This window comes from Scophthalmus maximus, chromosome 12, assembly GCF_022379125.1.
Source record: "Scophthalmus maximus strain ysfricsl-2021 chromosome 12, ASM2237912v1, whole genome shotgun sequence".
Lineage (NCBI taxonomy): Eukaryota > Metazoa > Chordata > Actinopteri > Pleuronectiformes > Scophthalmidae > Scophthalmus > Scophthalmus maximus.
The window spans coordinates 9045116-9063939 of NC_061526.1; the positions used below are offsets into that span (position 1 = coordinate 9045116).

The 18824-nt window shown below is 42.3% G+C and overlaps 4 protein-coding genes across 6 annotated transcripts; 2 read left to right on the forward strand and 2 right to left on the reverse strand.

The window, feature by feature from the left end:
* Positions 1-258: 258 nt before the first annotated feature.
* On the reverse strand, positions 259-6001 carry LOC118284696 (protein phosphatase methylesterase 1-like). Of its 3 annotated transcripts, none has more exons than XM_035607651.2 (14): positions 5819-6001; positions 4947-5145; positions 4801-4858; positions 4585-4636; positions 4268-4422; positions 4085-4175; positions 3871-3936; positions 3484-3607; positions 3131-3248; positions 2957-3001; positions 2355-2419; positions 1527-1594; positions 1413-1443; positions 259-1080 (listed from the first exon to the last, which is right to left on the reverse strand). In XM_035607651.2, exons 1-13 carry the CDS (start codon positions 5845-5847, stop codon positions 1422-1424), a joined length of 1092 nt encoding a protein of 363 aa, XP_035463544.2. In that variant the 5' UTR covers positions 5848-6001; the 3' UTR covers positions 259-1080; positions 1413-1421. The 3 variants fall into 3 exon arrangements, with proteins under 3 accessions (XP_035463544.2, XP_035463533.2, XP_035463535.2); XM_035607640.2 differs by having other exon boundaries at positions 3463-3607; XM_035607642.2 differs by having other exon boundaries at positions 3463-3607; positions 4947-5136; positions 5819-6000.
* An 893-nt stretch (positions 6002-6894) lies between these two features.
* Positions 6895-8494, reverse strand: LOC118283751 (toll-like receptor 13). Its single transcript, XM_035606093.2, is given in 4 exon segments — positions 6895-7242; positions 7346-7463; positions 7734-8437; positions 8439-8494. Coding segments are annotated over 4 exon segments (1131 nt in total). The 3' UTR covers positions 6895-6989.
* Positions 8495-11164: 2670 nt separating this feature from the next.
* gprin3a (GPRIN family member 3a) lies at positions 11165-18824 on the forward strand. Its single transcript, XM_035606054.2, has 2 exons — positions 11165-11787; positions 15476-18824. The coding sequence occupies exon 2, from the start codon at positions 15484-15486 to the stop codon at positions 16792-16794; it is 1311 nt and encodes a 436-aa protein (XP_035461947.1). The 5' UTR covers positions 11165-11787; positions 15476-15483; the 3' UTR covers positions 16795-18824.
* Positions 12184-14192, forward strand: LOC124850830 (flocculation protein FLO11-like). Its single transcript, XM_047336254.1, has one exon. The coding sequence runs from the start codon at positions 12534-12536 to the stop codon at positions 14181-14183; it is 1650 nt and encodes a 549-aa protein (XP_047192210.1). The 5' UTR covers positions 12184-12533; the 3' UTR covers positions 14184-14192.

Genomic DNA, 18824 nt, shown 5'->3' on the forward strand with positions numbered 1-18824 from the left:
GGTGTTTGATATATATCCTGCTGCATTCTCCATCAGAACCTTATTCTATTTAGAAAAATTTAAAACATTCTACCTTTAGTTACAGTAAATGATAAAGAACTGAAGGAAGGAAAAACAAGTGTTCATATATTTCAGGCAGCAATTTGGGAGTTTGAGTAAAACTTACCCTCCGCTTACTATTAATATATAAAGTTATTGCAACGAGTTTCTTCCAAAGTTCCCATAAGATCGCTGATGATAAATGGGAGACAAACACACTTGAGATACATCAAGTCAACTTTATCCTGAACAACAAACACTGTCGAACAGGCGCTAATGCTACGTACAGTAAACAACAGACACATTCAGAAATGTATGAACACAAACAAGATAAATGTTTGATCGTCATCTATTTGTGAAAAAACAAATCTAGCTGCTAAGCGTGGCGAGCGAATTTGCAGCCCGGACACCGCGGACGTTCGTACTTTGCTGTAAGCTAGTTAGCACGTTTCACTGGTCACGATAACGTGAAATTGATTTTTTTCGGTGATTCTTGTTTCACGTACGAAAAAAATCACGAACAATACGGCAGAAGGCCAGCAGGTCGATAATGTCACGTGTCAAGTCTAATGCTATAAAACTTCCAGCTCTTAAAATATAATTTCCTATTACAACGTTCTAACTTACGCTTAATGGCAGCTGCTGGCTGGTTAGCTAAAGTGCTAGCTAGTTTAACTGCTAGTAAAATAATTTGGCTTGGAGACTAGAGAATGTTGAGTGTTTTTCCTGCGAAGGTGACTACAAGGAGTATCGGCTACTTGGCGTTTACATTTTAGTCATGTCAAGTCACAAAGATGCGAGAACATCCAAAGTTGTGTCCAAATACAGGAAATAGGGGTACATTAGCCGAATAATGCTAATTGGCTAGCTGTGACTAGCCAAATTACAGTCACCACAGGTTTTTTACCCGCTGTTAGTTATATTTTTACACATTATTTCCCATTTTCTTGGCATAATATTTGTCATGTGGTAAGGTAAAGTGTCCGATTGTGTAAAATGTGGAAGCAGTCATCTCCGAGGCTGTGGCTCCTTATTGCTCTTCTGAAAGAAGAAAAGTAAAACTGGTTGGTCTGAGTTAAAATTTTCTCCACGAATCATTACTTGAGCATTTTTTTTACACATTTGGTTCTATAGAAATCAATTGCCCTAAAAAAGATTATACCTTTTTTTTGATATTTTTTTATTGGCCAGGTTTTTATGGACCTATAATAAAATGTCAGGTGATTCTTCTTCACATCACAATTTCAAAAAGTGGCAAAGGTCTGATTTTATTTCAGACCAGAAACTAAAGATCTTGTCATCATAGCACAGTAAGAAAATCTGAAAATCTGTTTTTACTTAAAACATTTGTAGACTTTTACATGACATCTTACCTGCAGACCTCATTGCGTGAAAGAGTTTACGCTGCAGAGACAGGAGAATCATTTTCTGAGTTTCATGCATATTAATGTCAGTTTATTGTGTTTTTGTCCTCTGAACGATTTTACCTCCTGGTTTCTCTTCTGGCGTCAGCGAACTTGTGTCTCAGCAGGAAGGCGGCCACAGCCTCGGCCACCTACAACAAACAGACAGGAAACACCCTGCATGAACTTATCTGATCACATGACACTGGGTAAAAAAAATAAATTTGAAATGACTCAATACATAAATGGTAACGTCTGCACAGCTACATACAACAATACTATTAATATATGCTAGTATTTTTTCAAATGTTATTTTGAACTTATGGCCTCCTCACCTAGCTGGACAAAGATGCAGATGTTGTTCTAATTTTACTACTAACATATTTAAAGGATAACAATGTGGTCGTCTATATTCTTTATAGCGGCCCAACCTTGTTTGTGGCTTTCAGTCGAAAACCTCATTGGTCCCTAACAGAGAAATAAATCTGAAAAAAAAGGCTCACAAACAAAAACCTTTACTGAGCGGATTAATCCACATTTGGTGTTGTGGTGAGTCCTTTTGTGTTTTTAACAGTTTTTGACACAATAAAATTTCAGTTTTTACATACACACACCGAATAATTTAAATGCTGTTTTGGGGTCGTTTGTGGGAGTTTTGAACAATAAGGAAACTTAAGAATTTCACAAACTCTTCTAGGGACTTGTTTTGATTGAACTTTTGACTTTTTGGTACGACAGTTTTATTTAACTTTACTTACTGCACTCAGGCGGCTGTTAGGTAAAAGTTGCAGCCTTGTCTTATGTGTTTGAGACAAACACTGACATATTTTTTTTAAATCCCTTTAAGAAACATGTTAGTGATAGATACTTTGCAGTGATTGTGTAGGTTTCAGATTCATGTGTTTTTCTTACTTTCTCTGGTTTGTCCTCTTGCACTGCGTGACCACAGGGGGGCAGCACCTGCATCATGAATTTACCTGGAGACAAACAGCAAGAAAGGTGCACACGCTGAGCTTCTGTCTCTCTCTCACACACACACGCTGTCACTTCCAGGGTGCTGGTTGTTGACTGACAGGACCAGCTGCCTCTGGAGAGGAACTGCCGCCTCAAGGTGTGTCCGTCCCCGGAGACGACTGTGCAGCCGCAAAGTCGTCCTTCACCTTTTCCCTCAGAGTCAGTGCAGCAACCCGGTGTGAAAAGAATGTCAGCAATTCCCAACGTCACAGCGATTCTCTACATGTGGCATGTCTGACACTACATTTCCCATCAGTCCTGCCAACGTCGGCTTTTTCTTCCCTTGTATTTGTAGAGGAGAAGTTTTTCTATCTTACATTTGACCAAGAACTAAGATGAAGAACATTTTTTACTCCAACATTCCTCGGCAGCTGAAGCACTTCAAAGATTAGCCCAAAAAAACACAACAAAAAACATACCTAAATAGAAACCAACAGGTTTTTCTTTCTGTAACTACAAATGGAAGGATTACCACAGCCTGTGTCGAGCCAACATCTTACCTTGCATCTGGGCGATTGTCAGATCTCTGTCCAGCCGGTCAATCCCTGGAGAGAGAAGAGCAGCATCAGGAAGGTGTGAGACGTTGGAATAATATACTTATACATTTACATTAAACCACGTCATTATTTTTTTACTATCTGGCATCCTTTTGAAGCACAATAAATAGTACCGACCCGCCAATAACAGGAGTTTGGGCATGTTGCAGGCCAGGAAGAGGTTTGATGTTCCTCTGAACCAGCCGTCCCAATACTTCTCTGACTTTGACAGGTCGACACGCCACTTGTACACAGTCTGGTATGTGAGATAAACAGGGCAGTCCATTAATGATCTTCATAACAATCCAGGAAAAAACAAATAAAACAAAACAGTAGACATTTAGGTTTGTGCATTCATGAAACATGTGTTTTGGCAATGAACACAATACATCCTTGAAAATATAAAACACAGATTAAAGTCAATGAAATGTTCATTTCACATCAATGTTTCTGTGCGGACGTTTTCATACCTGGCCTTCGATGAGGCTCACCTCTGACGCAGTGTTTTCTTGGTCGCTGATGTAGCTTTGATCGTGGAACTCTTTGTTCCGCTCGACGACCACGTCGGTCACTGGGCTGGCCTGCTCCACAGTGTCGGCCTCCTCCACGTCACATCTACCGGACAATGAGATGTGCAGAGAGAGGAAATCATCTGAGCAGACGATGGGGAAAACCTTACACCGTGTCTAAGGAGAAAGTGTGCTGTCTACACAAGGGCACCTAAATACTCGGGTGACCTACAACTCAATACTATGCCTGAACGCATCCTGTGTAGACACAGATGGATCACCAGCGCTGCTGCTGCCCTGTCTGTATATGTTACTCAGACTAATTATCCATGATCTTCTTCCAAACTCCAAAAATCCGAGTCAGCCTACCTTTTGATCTGACCAACCATCGAGACTCTGGCAGACTCCAGGTTCCTGATTTGTCCGCTCTTGACGCTGAAAGGACATTTAAGTAAAAGGACAGTTGGGGCGACATTTTCACACTATTCCTTCAATGACTGTTAACTAAATTGATAAAGTAAACAAGTTATTCTTCTGGCATCTCCTGGAATCTTGCAATGAAACAGGGACCTTAAATCCTCACCTCCACTCGATAGCGTGGTCCATGGACTTGAAGGACTTGGGTCTTCCCTTCAGGAAGATCTGTATGCTGTGGAGAGCCTCGATCGCACTGCCTGCAGGGGGAACAGAAGACTAATTGAGAGCATTTATTAACATCTAAATATCCCCAAATGAACAAAACAATAAAAATAGAATGTGCACTTACCTTCCACGACGTCTATGGCCACCAGACCCACCATGGTTGGCAGCAGCGTGCTGCTGGCTGTATGCACTGCGATCGCCCCACCAACACCGTGGCCAATCAGGACGATGGGGGGAGGAGTGTCGCCGTAGCACGCTCGGATGACATTGGCTACGTCGCTGAGAAGGGTGGGATGATAAATAATAAGATAGTAACAGGAATAGTCGTTAGAGCGACAATTGTATGAAGTGTAACTATAAATGTAGCATCCATTAGTTGTATGACATGAGGATCAATGGAAGTTAATACATTGGGTGTTTGCAAGTGTTGTTTGTTGATACCTGGACATAGTTTCAGTTGAGAAGTCGTCTGATTGGCGGACCAGGGTGGAACCTTAACAGGGAACAAAGTCTCACAGTAACGCTATAAGACAGCGGAAAAACATCAGAAGCTTTACAGCAGCTGAAGGTACAAAATCAATATGTCCTGTTTTTGTGAAGTTGTCTTGACGGTCAAAGATTACTGAACAAATAACCGAAACCTTAACATTTCCTCACCGTGACCCCTGAGGTCCATGGCGAGAACCCTGCAGGTCACTCTGCAGGCGATGGCCGCCTGGAACACAGAGAAAAACACCGACTGATCAGTTGATCAGTCGGTCATTCAATGGCGCAAGGCAACTACCGCTACCACAGGTACTCACGTTGAACACAGCCCAGGACAGGGCCGAGTGTCCTCCTCCGTGCAACAGAACCAGCAGAGGTCCGTCGGTCCCCGCTCTGTAAATCCTGAAGACGTCCCTGCTGTCGGCCGGTCCCACGCTCACGTCCTCCATCTGGTCGAAGTACTCCCGCCACGACACCGGCGAGTAGTCTGGCTTACCACCGACCTCGCTGGTCGACATGTAGGCACACAGGAATGAACACACACTGTATACTTTGTATACTACCCGAACAAACCGAATTCTTTGAGCAAGAATTAACACTTGAACATATTTTCCAAACACTTTTGGTGGTAAAGCTTCTAAAAAAATGATCAGACAACTAACAAGCTTACCTAGCTACCTTCATGCTTGGCTGGTCTGAACGAGGAGTGTCCTCTAGAAAACTAGCTAACGTTTAACTTGGAGTGTTAGCAGATGTTATGCTACATAGTGTAAGAGTCTTCTTGGTTGTTTTTTTGCACATTAGCGTTAACACGATGTCCTCTCGAGAACCCGAAAACTAATTGTTAGTCCAAAAGAATTGTTGTGCAATGCGTAAAAATCTAAAGCATCATCCAAACGCTCTCTTCGACCATGTTTTGGTGCATGATGTTAGCAAGTCGTCCAAAATTTTTCAAAACCCAAATTTCTGAGTTGCTGTTCCCGAACTTGAGGTGGCGTTTACGTGAATTTTCCCAGTCGGGAACAAATTTTCCCGTTTAGAGAAATCCTTTTAAGCCATTTAACCTTCGATTTCTGTTTGCAGTTATTCAGTCTAGGCATCACAATTCTGTTGTTGCTAATCTGCCGTAATTTGAATTTCCTATTTAAAAACACAACAAGTTCTCCATTGTTCAGGAGGGACGACTTACTGCTCTGTGTCAGAGTTCTCTTCCAACATGCTGCGTCTCAGCAGAAGGACGTCCCAATGCCGGCTGGTTCTCTTCAGTGTGGTGTGTGTCTGTGTGTTTGTAGGTAATTAAGCAGCAATGTTCAACACAGAAGAACTGCCCTTCTTCCTGTCCACTACATCCATTGGCCAAATGATAAGGGAGGTGGCTCTCTGCTGGTGTAAGTACACACACACACACACACACACACACACACAATAGGACAATAGAAGTGTCATCTGTTGTTGTCAGGTAGCATCACTGTTGCAGCATCTCATTGGCCACGGCAGCTGAACTGGGTGGAACTGACAAGCAGACAGACAGGGATGAGGTTCAAAACTCTTGAACATGTCCGATCTGTAGACGCTTCGCTCGCGTCACTAGTCTCCTAGAAGTGTCAACAGAACTTTGGAGAAGTTTCTGGTGCATCGTGTCGTCTACCAGCAAAGACACAGAAAACAAGCTACATAAGTCACACCAGGCATCCTTAAGATTTCATTTATGCAATATAACGATGACGAATTTTCATTTTCTGACTTCTCTGTGACGTCATTTCACGTCAATTCGCAGCATATGATCGTGAATAATTTTTTTGGGGGATCTGTATATAGGCTTTAGATTGCCTCTATTAAGACTGATCAGCTCCGAAAGTTAAATTATTAAATTAATAATTAAATCTGGAGATAAACTCACAGGTAATATTCCCACCAAGTTAGGTGAAAATCCGTCCATGTGTTGCTGAGTCATTTCACACACACACACACACACACACACACACACACACACACACACACACACACACACACACACACACACACACACACACACACACACACACACACACACACACACGGCCCTCAGGTGGCAGTGACAGTCACCTACGGTATCCAGGTAACCACCAGTGTGCCGTTGTCAATGAAATAACTAAACGTCATTCAGGGAAATACAAAAAGGTCATAACAGAGAAAAAATTTTAATATCTTCATTTTTTCAGATTTGAGTAAATGTGATTCATTAATTCATTGTGACTTTAAAAAGCTTTTTCAAAGAGTCTGAAATTGTTTTTAAACATTTTTAATTTCTGGATTCAAAACTCAAACAAACACATTTCTGATTCTGAAGGTAACTTCAGTGATCACAGAAAGAAAACTCTCTAAACATCGCTGGGGTGTCCGGTGAGGAGGTGTCTGGTGTGTTCGTCGTCAGCGGGACGTCCAGCGGTCTCCAGAGCTCGCCATAATTTCATCCAGAAGGCTTCAGTATGTTGCCCGGCCTTTGCCCAGCTCAGGTAGGTACAGCTCTTCACCAGACTCTTCATGCGGTAGTACGGCGATAACTGCCGGGCAGGGATGTCCTCCAGAAACAGCAGGATCAACACGTCCTCCTGCTCGTCAAACAGCCGGCAGCTGCAGAGGAAACACACACACACACGGGGCAGATGCTTGAATCTATTTGGGAACCAGTGAGATAAGAGCATTAGATGCGAGGAGAAAAAAGCAGTGCCCCCACCTGGCCATCTGGATCTCCCTGGAGCACCACTCACTCTGCAGGTAATTGCGGCTGATCACACAGATGGTCTTCCTGCTGCCATAGATTGCATCTGTAATGTTTTCTACGATGGGCTTACCTGTGGAAACAACAACTCTTTTCAGAGAAGCAAGTCGAAACGGAGAAGTCTTTTTCAGTCTTAGTTTCGGTCACAATCAAGGACTGTTGCAGGAGGAAGGGGTAAATAGAAAACCCTCACAGACATGGGAAGGACATGACCTTATTTGGGTCTCACTGTCTCTGCAGTATCTGATGCAACAACCCCCACTAAAGCAGGCGCTGGCACTTTTTGGTTTGAAAGTTGTGTAATGGCAACACAAGCTTTAAGTTAAATGGAAAGTATTTGTACCTGGTTCAAAGTCTCTGTGGTGCAGACAGACTCGCCAGCCCTGCTGTTCCTCCAGCACCGGAACCAGCTCATTGTAGACCCAGGCCTCATCGTGAACATTGTAGGACACAAAAGCATCATAGTGGTGAGGAGTGCCAGTCTTCCTCCTCCTTTTATCATACAGGTAGGCCAGGAAGAGGTAGTAGGCGTAGGCTAAGTGCCACCTCAGGAAGTGGTACACGAAGGATGCAAGGAGAGTAAGCACAATCAGAGAAGTGCTGGAAATAAAGCAGATGAAGCTGGTGTTCATCCAACAGGAGTGAATGTCAAAGTCCAGGAACTTGTTTCCCTGTTGGCTTACGGGGAAGGCACAAGTATAGCCATAGGCATCAACAACCTGCGTCTGGTTGTTGCTCAGCACCCATTGGTTAAAGCCGTAATTGGAGCATTCGCATGTTAAAGGGTTGCCATTTAGGACCAGATATGTCAAGGCAGGGAGGGATTGGAGAACCGTCTCATTGATGATTGACAATTCATTCTTATTAAGAGTCAACCAGACGAGTGCCTGAAGGTTGGCTTGAGCCAGGAAGTCCAAAGACCTGAGCTTGTTGTTGGAGAGATCGAGTGTCTGCAGGTTTGGGATTGGCCGGAACAGTTCGGGGTCTACCTCTATCAGATTACTGTTGATGATCTGAAGACCCTTAAGTTGGGGAGTATATTTAAGTGTGTCTGGGTGAATTATCTTCATGAATAATCTGTCGGCCATGAAGACCCCCGAGCATATCTGGTGAACTGTCAACATGGTATTTCTCATCGACCTGGAGTACAAGCTTCTTCAAATTGGGCAAATTTCCAAAAGGTGGCTCAACATTGTGTTGGGGACTCATCTGGTGCCAATTAAAGGTAAGATGTAGTGTTAGATTTTCCAAGTGCTGCAGTCCTCTGAAATAATCGTTTTGATATTGATCAATTGACAGAATGAGAGTTTGGAGATTATCGAGTCCTTCGAAAGCCCCATTAATTACATTATAGTATGTGTCTGAATCTAAATCTAAAAAAGTGAGTGAAGAAAGACTCCTAAAGTCTCCTTGCATTAGCTGTAAAAGACCATTGTTGTGCAAATTCAAAGATTCTAGTTTCCCCAAATTAACCTTGAAGGTATCGTCAAAAGTAAAAAGGGCGTTGTCTCCAATATCCAGGACTTTTAAATCATTCAAATTTTGAAAAAGACAACCTTGAAGTTTTGAGATGCGATTTTGGTTGAGATTAAGGTCTGTTAACCTAGTCAAAAGCTGGAAATCGAGGCAATCAAGCTCACTTATGAAGTTTGACTGCAGGTCCAGGACCTCCACTGTGAAAAGTTCTCGGAGTGCGAGTGGCACTTTCGACAGTTCGTTACTGTCCAGTCTCAAACGCCTGAGCTGCGTTGTTGATCTGAATGACAGTTCAGAAAGCTCAGTAAGCTGATTAGCAGATAAAGTGAGCTCAGTTAGCTGAGAACAAGACTGCAGCAGGTTTTCATCGATTATGCCAATTCTGCTATTGGTTACAGCAAGAGATCTCAGAGAAGGAACTCGGCAAGCGATGTCTATGAGGCCTTCGGCAACCAAGTTCTCCATGAATATCAGCGAGATTGTTTTTACCGAGTCGGTGGTCTGCAGCATCGCCGTGTAGCTCACGTAGCTTCCACTGAGGTACAAAGTAGTAAGGCTCTTCAGAAAGGTCTTGTTTGATACGTCCCACTCTATGTCGCTACCACAATGGCACAAGTCGAGAGACTGCAAATAGGGAAAGACGTCCTTCGTAATGCTGAACTTTCTCAGTGGGTTTAAACTTAGCCCCAGTGACTTGAGGTTCGATACGTTGAAATGCAAGTCATCTGATTGAAAAGTGGTAAACTTGTTGTTCCCAATCATCAAAAAGTGTAATGTTGGTAGATTTAAAAGTGGTGCAATAAATGCAATGCGATGCAGAGGGTTAGAGCCGAGGAAGACTGTGTTTATGTTGACCAGGGGCTGAAAGGCCAAAGGGGAGATATATGTGATGTAGTTGCTGTTCAGAGAGAGTGTTTCTAACTTGGACAGTCCCTGAAACGTGTTGTCTGTGAGTCTTGTGAGTTGATTGTCATCCATGAGCAGACTTTTTAACTCTGTCAAGTCCGTAAAAGCTCCATTGTCAACATGTGAAATCAAATTGCATACAACTTGTACAAATTTGAGCTTTGATAGACCTCTTAAATCCGATCTGCTGATCTGTTGGATGCTATTGAAGCCGAGATCCAAACCTGCGGCATTTTGGGGAATGTCGTCTGGAATGGCGGACAGGGAACGATGCTGGCAGGTAACAAAAACCCTGGTTGCATTGTCAAAATAGGCAATTGAGCAGTTTTTCAGTGAGAAAGCCAGTGAGGGATTAGCATGAAGCAGGGAAAACAGAAGTGAGACAAGCAGCAGAGGCCAACTTCCTTGAGCTTGCATGTTTGACATTTGGCTGCAGCTATTGAGTAACTTCGAGGTGGAGAATATTTTTTGTTGAATCTGAAGAAGCCAAAAGAAGAAATGAAGACGTTAAGTGTAACGTTTAAGCCACGTTAGGAACATTTGTACAGATTATAAAATGGATTGCCACAGAATTTGGTCTATTTTGCCCTGACGTAGTTCCAGTGCCACCAGCAGGTCAAAGTTTTTCACTCATCCTCTCTCAATTTTTGATCTTATTCATTTTGGATTCTGTTAGTCTTCTTACTTAATTTCTTACATTTCCCTCACGCTACTACATGCTGTGCTAAATTGAATTTTAGTTTAAATTCATGGGGGATCAATAAAGACAAATCTTATCTTATCTCCACAACATTTCAATTTACGAACAGTAATGAAATCTCAGCGTGTGTTGTCTCATCAGGAAAAAAAATTGGAAAATATAATTCTCATTAGCTCATTAATATTTTTCATAAATATTTCGAACGTTTATAAAAAACATAAATTTTAAGCATATTTTACTGATAATAATAAATAGTTATTGTTGCTCATGTTGAGATTTACTTACCTTTATTTCTCTAAAACATCCTCAAGGTCCAAAGTGTTTTTTCTTGGTGTAATGAATTCAATCCGTTCTACATCAGGAACTAAGAAAAGAAAGAAAGTTACATAGAAATGTTATTTCTAAGAGATTTTAATTTAACTGCAACTTTATCAGCCAACCTTACAGTCATGACATGCAGCTAATGGTTGTTGTTTTTTGTTGTAAATGCTGCAAACATGTATCCAGTTACTTACCAGCCTCTTCCACTGCTTTTGCAAACAGACGATGCTTGAGATGTGACACTAGTGTGAAAAGAGGAAGAGCTCTCTCATTCTAATATTACCTATTATATAATTAAATGGCAGAAGTTTAGTAATTCTATAAAGCTGTTGCAATTGTGCAAATGTTTTAGTCATAGAGGAAATTGCTGAAATAAAGAGAAATTGTAATTGGGGGTCTCGTGATCAAATGATTTAAGATTTAGATTTCTTTTTTTTTTACAGATGGTACCATAACTACTGGGACAAAATGTTTACAGAATTTATTATAGAGCATTTTCGATGAGCCTGCAGCGTTGTGCGACGCATTGTTCGGTTTAAGTCAGAGAATTCTCTTTCTACAAAAGAAATGTTTCTGGAGGTGCAGAATAGTTTTTCTGGGGATGGAAGTGTCTGTCACTCATCATCCGCAGAAAAACAAAGAGAGTTGACAGTAAGACAATAAAATAGCAGAAGGGTAAAGAGGAGGTAGGAAAACAAAAAATATCACAGCAAAGCTTTGAGAAAGACAATTAACGGGGAAGAGAAGAACCATTAACAAGATAAGAGGAGGAGAGAAAGCGTCGTCATCGTGATGATGATCCCTGATCTCAGCCCCCCTCTCTTCTCCCTCCTCCTTTTATTTATTCATAAATGCCTCCACTGGTAAACAGCTGAAGCTTTTCTCATCGGCAGACAGCAAGATGGGATTTCCACGGCTCCGTCAACCGACGCTGGAGTCCGTGGTCTGCGAATTGGTACATAGCGACAGATAGATGCACCTATAGATTTCTGTGGTGAGTCTGTGACTTAATCCTGAACTTACTGCACATTATTCTCCAATCAGCTTTTTGTTTTTATATTCTGCTTAATACTATAGTATGACTTTAGAGACACAAAAAGAATTAACTGTTAAATACCAACGTTTTTCTGAATGTGTGACATCTTCAATTAAGGTAGGGAAAATCATGATTCTGTCTTTAATGGCTTTACAATATGTACAGGATTAGGTATTCTTCCATCCTTTGTCCTTGATTCAGACAAGGAAATACTATCATTTCATTACGGAAATATAAAAAAAAATGCTGTGTTGGACAGCATGAGAAACACAAACGAGTGAAATTGGATTCCTGTGAGGATTCACAGGTTCCACAGGTCCCTTCTGACTGCTATTTGTGGGAAGGGACAGAAAAGCAGCGAGGCAAAGGTGTTATGTTATTCATAATAATACAGGATCACAACAAGGATCGAATTTTATGTAGAATCTTGTTTACTTTTTTGTGTCTGTATACATATTTAATTGGGATTTATGGGTAGATTTCCCCCCATTTCTTTCATATTTTTCCATTCCTGTACTTCCATTTGTAACTACAGGCCTGTTTCTTCTTGCACCGCTATTCACCTACCCCCACCCCCAAGATCATACAAGAAGTAATTATTTCTTTCCCCATCTGATCAATCAGGTGGACCTTTGCTTTCCAAATTCTACAAACAAAATTCCAGTTGCGGCCTGATTTCTACTGGACAGATAGTCAGTATCATCATGCAAACTTCCCTAAAGGTTCCTAAATGTGAGAGGGATTTTGTCCAATCGGAATGCCTGACTCCAGAGGAGGCAGAATTTGTAGATGCCCTTGGCAACACAGATCCCAATGCCAACTGGGGGGCAGAGCCAAACTTCGACCTCAACCTCAGTCTGACTTCACCAAGCAACCCCCGCCCACCTACAGAGACCTCAAAGCTGCATGGAGGGAACAAAAAGGGCAATGGGAATAAAGGAGGTGGAAAACCTGGAGCCAAAGGTGCAGTTACTGACGAAACTCGGAAGTCGGCAAGTACCCTGATAACCACTTCACCAGGGGAGAGAGATGATCCATCGCAGCAAAAAAGCAAAATTCCAGCTTTGTGTCACTCACAAACTGCCGTGGCATCAATGAATAGCAAGGGCGATCAAAGGCTTAAATTCCCAAACCCCAAATCTACCCCAACATTCAGCCCCAAGACACCAAGTCCAAAACCACACCGGGTCGATCAAACAACGATTGCATGTAGCCCCAGAATGACTGAAAGATTCAAAACACAAATGCTTGGTGCGGAATCTGCAAGCATCACAAACCCCAGACCACATACAGCACTGACAACTGAAATGACAACAAAGACTACAAGCAAAATAATGCAAACAAATCAGAGAGAAGACGGTGGAAAAGAAATTAGCCCAGAGATGCAGTCACCAAGAATGCTACACCTTCCTGTAAGCCCAAAAGTCCAGAAAGGATGTTCGTGTGCTATTAGTCCAAAACTGGCCAAACGAACCCCGACAATTACAGCCAAAACCCCAAAACCACACACAGACAGCATGACCACCAAGTCAGGTGAACAAGCTAGCCATGACTCAAGAACTCACAATTCACAAAACCAGCGGGCCGAATCAGCACAGCTTAGTGCCAAGACTCTTCAAACGAGCTCTGTAAGTCCTAAACCATCTACGCAGAGAAAAGCCACCGGGACCAAAAGCAGTAACACACCTAGGTCCAAGGAGAATCTTGACAGTAAAGACTCAAGTGCTGGGTCTTGCTGCAAAACTAGTTCCAAATCCATTTCATATTCTAAAGCCATGACGGTGACCAAGGACAGCCTGGATTCCAAAGCTAGTCTCAGTATTAAAACCACGACTGGATCGAGAGATAGTTTGGATTCTAAAAGTGGTTCTGCTTCCAAAACCAGCTGGGGATCAAAAAACAGTTTGGACTCCAAAACCTGGTCAAATTCCAAAGCCAGTCCTAACTCAAGGATGGGTTCCGGAGAAAGCCTTGATTCTAAAACTGCCGAAATCAAAGCAAGTTCTAAATCAATAATTGGGTCAAAGGATGATCCAAATCGTAAAAGTCTTTCTCTTCCAGACCCTACAGCCAGTTTCAATCGTAATTCAAGTTCTAAACCTGGTCCAACCCGATCATCTTCAAAAACTACTCTGATGGCCTCTGGCTCAAAGATGGACCTTGTTGGACCTATTTCTCCATCATCCTCTAGAACTGTTGTGTCTGGGTCCAAAGATGACAACCTCAGAGCTGCAAGCTCCAGTACTAAGCCCAGTCCAGATCCTCGAGCTGGATCGAGCAGGGAGGTCCAGAGGAGTCCTGGTTCTGTTCCAAGTAACTGTCTTTGTAATCAAGAGATGCATGTTCAAAACTGAGATAGGGGAAACACCAAGAAGAAGTGAAAGTTTGACAAAATTATCCAAACTCAAGTTCCACTTGCTAGTTGTTTCAAGTGCTTTTAACTGCATTTTGTGGTTTTCATGTATGGATGGCGGTTTTTCAGTTGTCATCATGAGACCTAATAATAAAACCTCTAGAATTTGTGAACGAATCGCTATAAGACTAGTGTTTACTAAATTTGTCAAGTTACTATTCCCACGGTCAAGAATTAACTTTAAGGTCCAATGCTAATGTTGGACAACTTAATAAAACAGAGACTCATTACTTTTGTCATGCATGTTTTTAGCATTTTAACACTTTAGATTCTTTTTGCTCTGATGATTACATATTTAAAGAAGAAAAAAATCGTTCAGGTCTAAAAGCAACTAAAACACCAAAGTTTACCATAAAAGCAATTTTCTGAGATTTATGTTTGACAAGAAATTATTTATTTCTGTGATTTAAATGTGATGATCAATGAAAAAGACTCCAAAGCTCCGGAAAATTTGGCATAGGAACAATTTACAAAAAAAGTACAATAACTTAAAAGAAAATATGGCAATGGTATTTGGCTACACTGAGAAACAAAAGACAATAAACAAATTAATAAATGCTAAATAACGTGATAATGTTTGTTGTACAATTGTTAAAGACACTCACACTCCACTGTAGTTTCTGTAGCTCCACGTTTATCACACTCTGGACTGCACACTTAGCAAATTCGTCTCGCTAAACAACTGAGAAAATGGCGACCTCCGGCTCACGCTACAAATCCTAGCAAGTACCACCTTGTTGAAATACTGACAGGTAACTTCTTTTAAGTGTTTACACAAGTATATTGCGACAAGTTATGTGCTTTTCTACCTGCAACACCAGTCTGATATCGCCGTCCTTCTCCATGCATCTGCAGCCCAGCTTAAACGTAAGGCTGGGTCTCGGCAGAGCAGCCACTTAGTATGCAACACCGCAACTTCCTGACCACAGTTTGCAACAAAAGATAAACCATCGACAGAACACTAAAGTGAACTTTCACTCTTAAATGAAACCAACAATGAGGAACACACCCATGTTCATTTAAACCTATTTTAACCAATTACATATTGTAAAAACCTAAGCAGGGGGAAATTATATTATGAACTTACCAAGTCTACCACTCGGCTACATATTTATCACAACACACAGAATAAGTCACTTTTCACATTTTGAGACATCAAGAATTATTATCAATATATAATAAGCTCTTTGCTTGTAAGTCATATGTTTTCTTACATTTGTTTCTTTCTTCCAGGTTGTGTTATGATTTCAGGCCCACTGGCTCCTCTGGCTACCTCCAGTCCCAAAACTAGAAACACTGTTGCCTTGACAGTGCGAGGAGGATCCACACCAGAGTCTGCAGTATCTGTTTCCTTGGTAGCAAATCCCACCAGCACATCCCATAACACCAGTCTGACTCGGGGTCTCACCTTTGACTCCATCACCAAGACACCAGCTAAAGCAGGAGCTGCCGTCGAGGAAGAACATTTGAAACTGCCCGAGTCAAAAGTGGCACCTGGGGGAGGACTGGTGGCATCCCAGGGGCATGTCCGAAGGGCAGGTGTAACTGACAATGCAGGGTGGTCGCCAGGAGATACCAGAAGGATATCAGGCACCCCGTCAAGTAAACCGCGTCACCTGGGAGACGCAAATGCCATCACCGCTGGCAGCAACATCCCACTGTCAAGGGCAACAGGAGAAGAGAGCAAGAGAGGAGAGCAGAAAATGCCTGACAGGGGGAGACAGAAAGATGATCTAGAGAGCTCTTCCTTGCCCCTCTATCCTCTTCCTCCTCCATCCACTCATCCAACAAGCTCCAAGAGGGTCAGGGAGACAGCGACTATGACTGAACCCAGGGAGAGGCTCCATTTGCGGGCCGGGGGCCAGAGAGAGGTGGGCATACAGGTAGCGGTGGAGGTAGTGGAACGCTCAGCTTCCACAAGCCCCAGCCTGCACAGGGGAGCGCCCACCTCCTCCCTGATTTGCTCCCCCAGCTGTCAATCAGGTAGTTTGACATCATCACCAATGGTCCCGTCATTGTGCTGCATCCCTGCCGGGCAGCCGCCCTTCCAGCATGTCTGTAAAATCGACATTGAGTTGCTGAGCCAATCAGTGCTTCCTTCTGTCGTGATGGACAAGGCTAGTTCCCTACCCGCCTGTTTGCGTACACACAGCTTCAAGCAGAGCCCCGGCCTGATGTCAGAGCTAAGACGCGGTCAGACCCGAGACAGAGATGTTAGCGTTGAGAGCATCTGGGAGGATGAGGAAGTGCCAAGAGAACACAGAGAGAAGGAGGAAGAGGACGGAGATAAAGAGGAAAGAGAACAGACAGTGCAGCCACAGGACGTGGTGTGGGACGAGCAGGGGATGACGTGGGAGGTGTACGGTGCCTCAGTGGACCTGGAGTCCCTGGGTACCGCGATCCAGGCCCACCTGGAGTCCAAGATCCGCGAGCAGCAGAAACACATCAGCTCTCTGAGGAAGTCCATCTGCTCCGACAGTAGCCTCAGAAGGAAGAAGAAGGGAGGGGGAATTCTGGGATGTTGCAGGAAGGCACCTGCTGTGGCAGACTGAGTCCGAAAAGTTCAAATTCCAACTGATTTTTAAACACAAGTGTTCACAAAGGAGATGTCTACACGGTATCCACTCAAGACACATCTAACTTCTTACTGCAAGTACCTCCTCACATAAGATTCTTTTCACCTTATGTCTGACACGCCTCCATGTACAGTGTTGGCCCAATTATTTTCCTTCTTCTCAAGAGATTGAGGCCCTAAGTTGGAAGTTGTAGCCATGGTTAGCTTAGCATGGCATAGCTTTTCCCGGCCATACTGATGCATTGTTCGCTTCTTTTGTGGTGGTTGAGCAGTGTGATAGTCAGCTTCTACCTCCGGTTGCAGCATTTCAGTTGTCAGGTTGAGTTTTAAACAGCAGTGGTTGTTGGAGTGGAGCAAAGACGACAGCGGCTCTCTATCCTTTCACGGTGTAAATATTTCATCCACTTCCCTCTTTTTTCTTTTCATTTCTTTTTTACAAAATGCAGCACAAAGCACTCAAGTGGTCAGGAACCCCAGAAAGCCATGAGTGAGTGAATAAGAGTATTTGAGGGATGAATTTTTTTCTTAAATATCTGAAATGGAAAGTACAACGCTTTACTTCCTCTCCTTTCCATCGTATCGTTCCAGGTCATTACACATCTGTCAGCACGTAGCACACTGTTCAGACACACAAACCAACCATTCTTTATGCCTTATTAATTAGATATATATATGTACATAAATCTGTCCTCATGTCAATGCTCTCAGTCTCTCACGTCCTCATGTTTCAGGCCCCAATGGGAACGAGTGTCCTACTTAGAAAACCAGTACAACACGTTCAACTTTTAGTTTAACCTCCCCCTATTCATTTTCATGTTTCCTCGCTCTCTGTCTGTGATCTCTCCTTCTTTGACCTCTTCCTCCACCCTCTTTCATAACTCCTCCTGTAGTGGAGTCATGTTGTTGACGGAGAACTGGATTTCTTCCCTAAATAATTCAGTAACATTAAAGTCACGCTCATGTTAACAACAGAGCCTCTACGCGCCATGTTTTATTCAGTCTGCTCTTCAGACACACACACACACACACACAAATGCACACACACGTTGCTTTTTAAATGTTTACGAATTCAGATTCCAGGCATATGAACTAGTTTTAGAATGAACTAGTTTAATATGAATTAGTTTTAGAAAGATACAAAACGTCTCCTGTGAAAAAGTCCGACTTGAACGTGCAGTGTTGTCAGCTGCTCTGCAGAGGGAGCTCTAATATTACAGTATACATTATTGAACTCTGTGTGTATCTCTGGTTTATACTGCTACAGTTTACTTTACAGGAAAAAATACACAATCATATTTGGTTGATTATATCTCGTCTCAATAATGTAAATCTATAAAGCGACTCAAACCAGTGAGTCAAAAGTGACTTTGTATTTAAGTTTAAGTACAAGTTTGAGGTACATGTACTGTAACTGAATACATTTAAGAGAGAACTGCCCTTTGGACAAATATGCGATAGACAAAGTTACTTTTCGGGTCAGGATTATAAAAATTGTAAATATGATTTCCTTTTAAAGATCAAATATCAGGCTATAAGAGACAACATTAGCACCAACATGACAAATAATTTGGTACTAATCAAATAATAACATCATATAATACTAACAGGGGTCCTCCTGCGTTATTTGGACACTTGAAGTACTTTTTTTCTCATGATTTCATATTTTAGTAACATTTTTAATGCTGCACTTTTGCACTTGTAATAGGTTCCTTTTATAGCCTGGCATTACTTTGAATCATTGGACACTGCTGGTGCTGTTGGATTAACAGTGGAGTTAAAAAATATAACATTCACATTGGGAATGTAAAAGTAGTTGAAGAGGGACAAACTTGTGTAAAGTACAAGCATCTGAAAATGAGAATCAGTAACTCAGGATACTTTCCTTGCGACTACTTAAGTTACTTGTTAGTTGTATCAGTAAAACTGATTTTAATTTTTAAAAGAAGAAGAAGAAATAAATGTAAATTGAGGAGGCAGAGAGAGAGGGGGGGGTCAACATACCGTCCT

Excerpts from the sequence above, each read along its gene's own strand:
- LOC118284696 (XM_035607640.2), bottom strand. The coding sequence starts at position 5,847 with ATGTTGGAAGAGAACTCTGACACAGAGCA. Across the intron at positions 3,002-3,130 it reads CAAACTCCTGTTATTGGCGG|GGATTGACCGGCTGGACAGA; the intron begins GTCGGTACTATT and ends TTCTCTCTCCAG. Across the intron at positions 1,444-1,526 it reads GCCAGAAGAGAAACCAGGAG|CGTAAACTCTTTCACGCAAT; the intron begins GTAAAATCGTTC and ends CTGTCTCTGCAG.
- LOC124850830 (XM_047336254.1), top strand. The coding sequence starts at position 12,534 with ATGCAAACTTCCCTAAAGGTTCCTAAATGTGAGAGGGATTTTGTCCAA.
- gprin3a (XM_035606054.2), top strand. The coding sequence starts at position 15,484 with ATGATTTCAGGCCCACTGGCTCCTCTGGCTACCTCCAGTCCCAAAACT.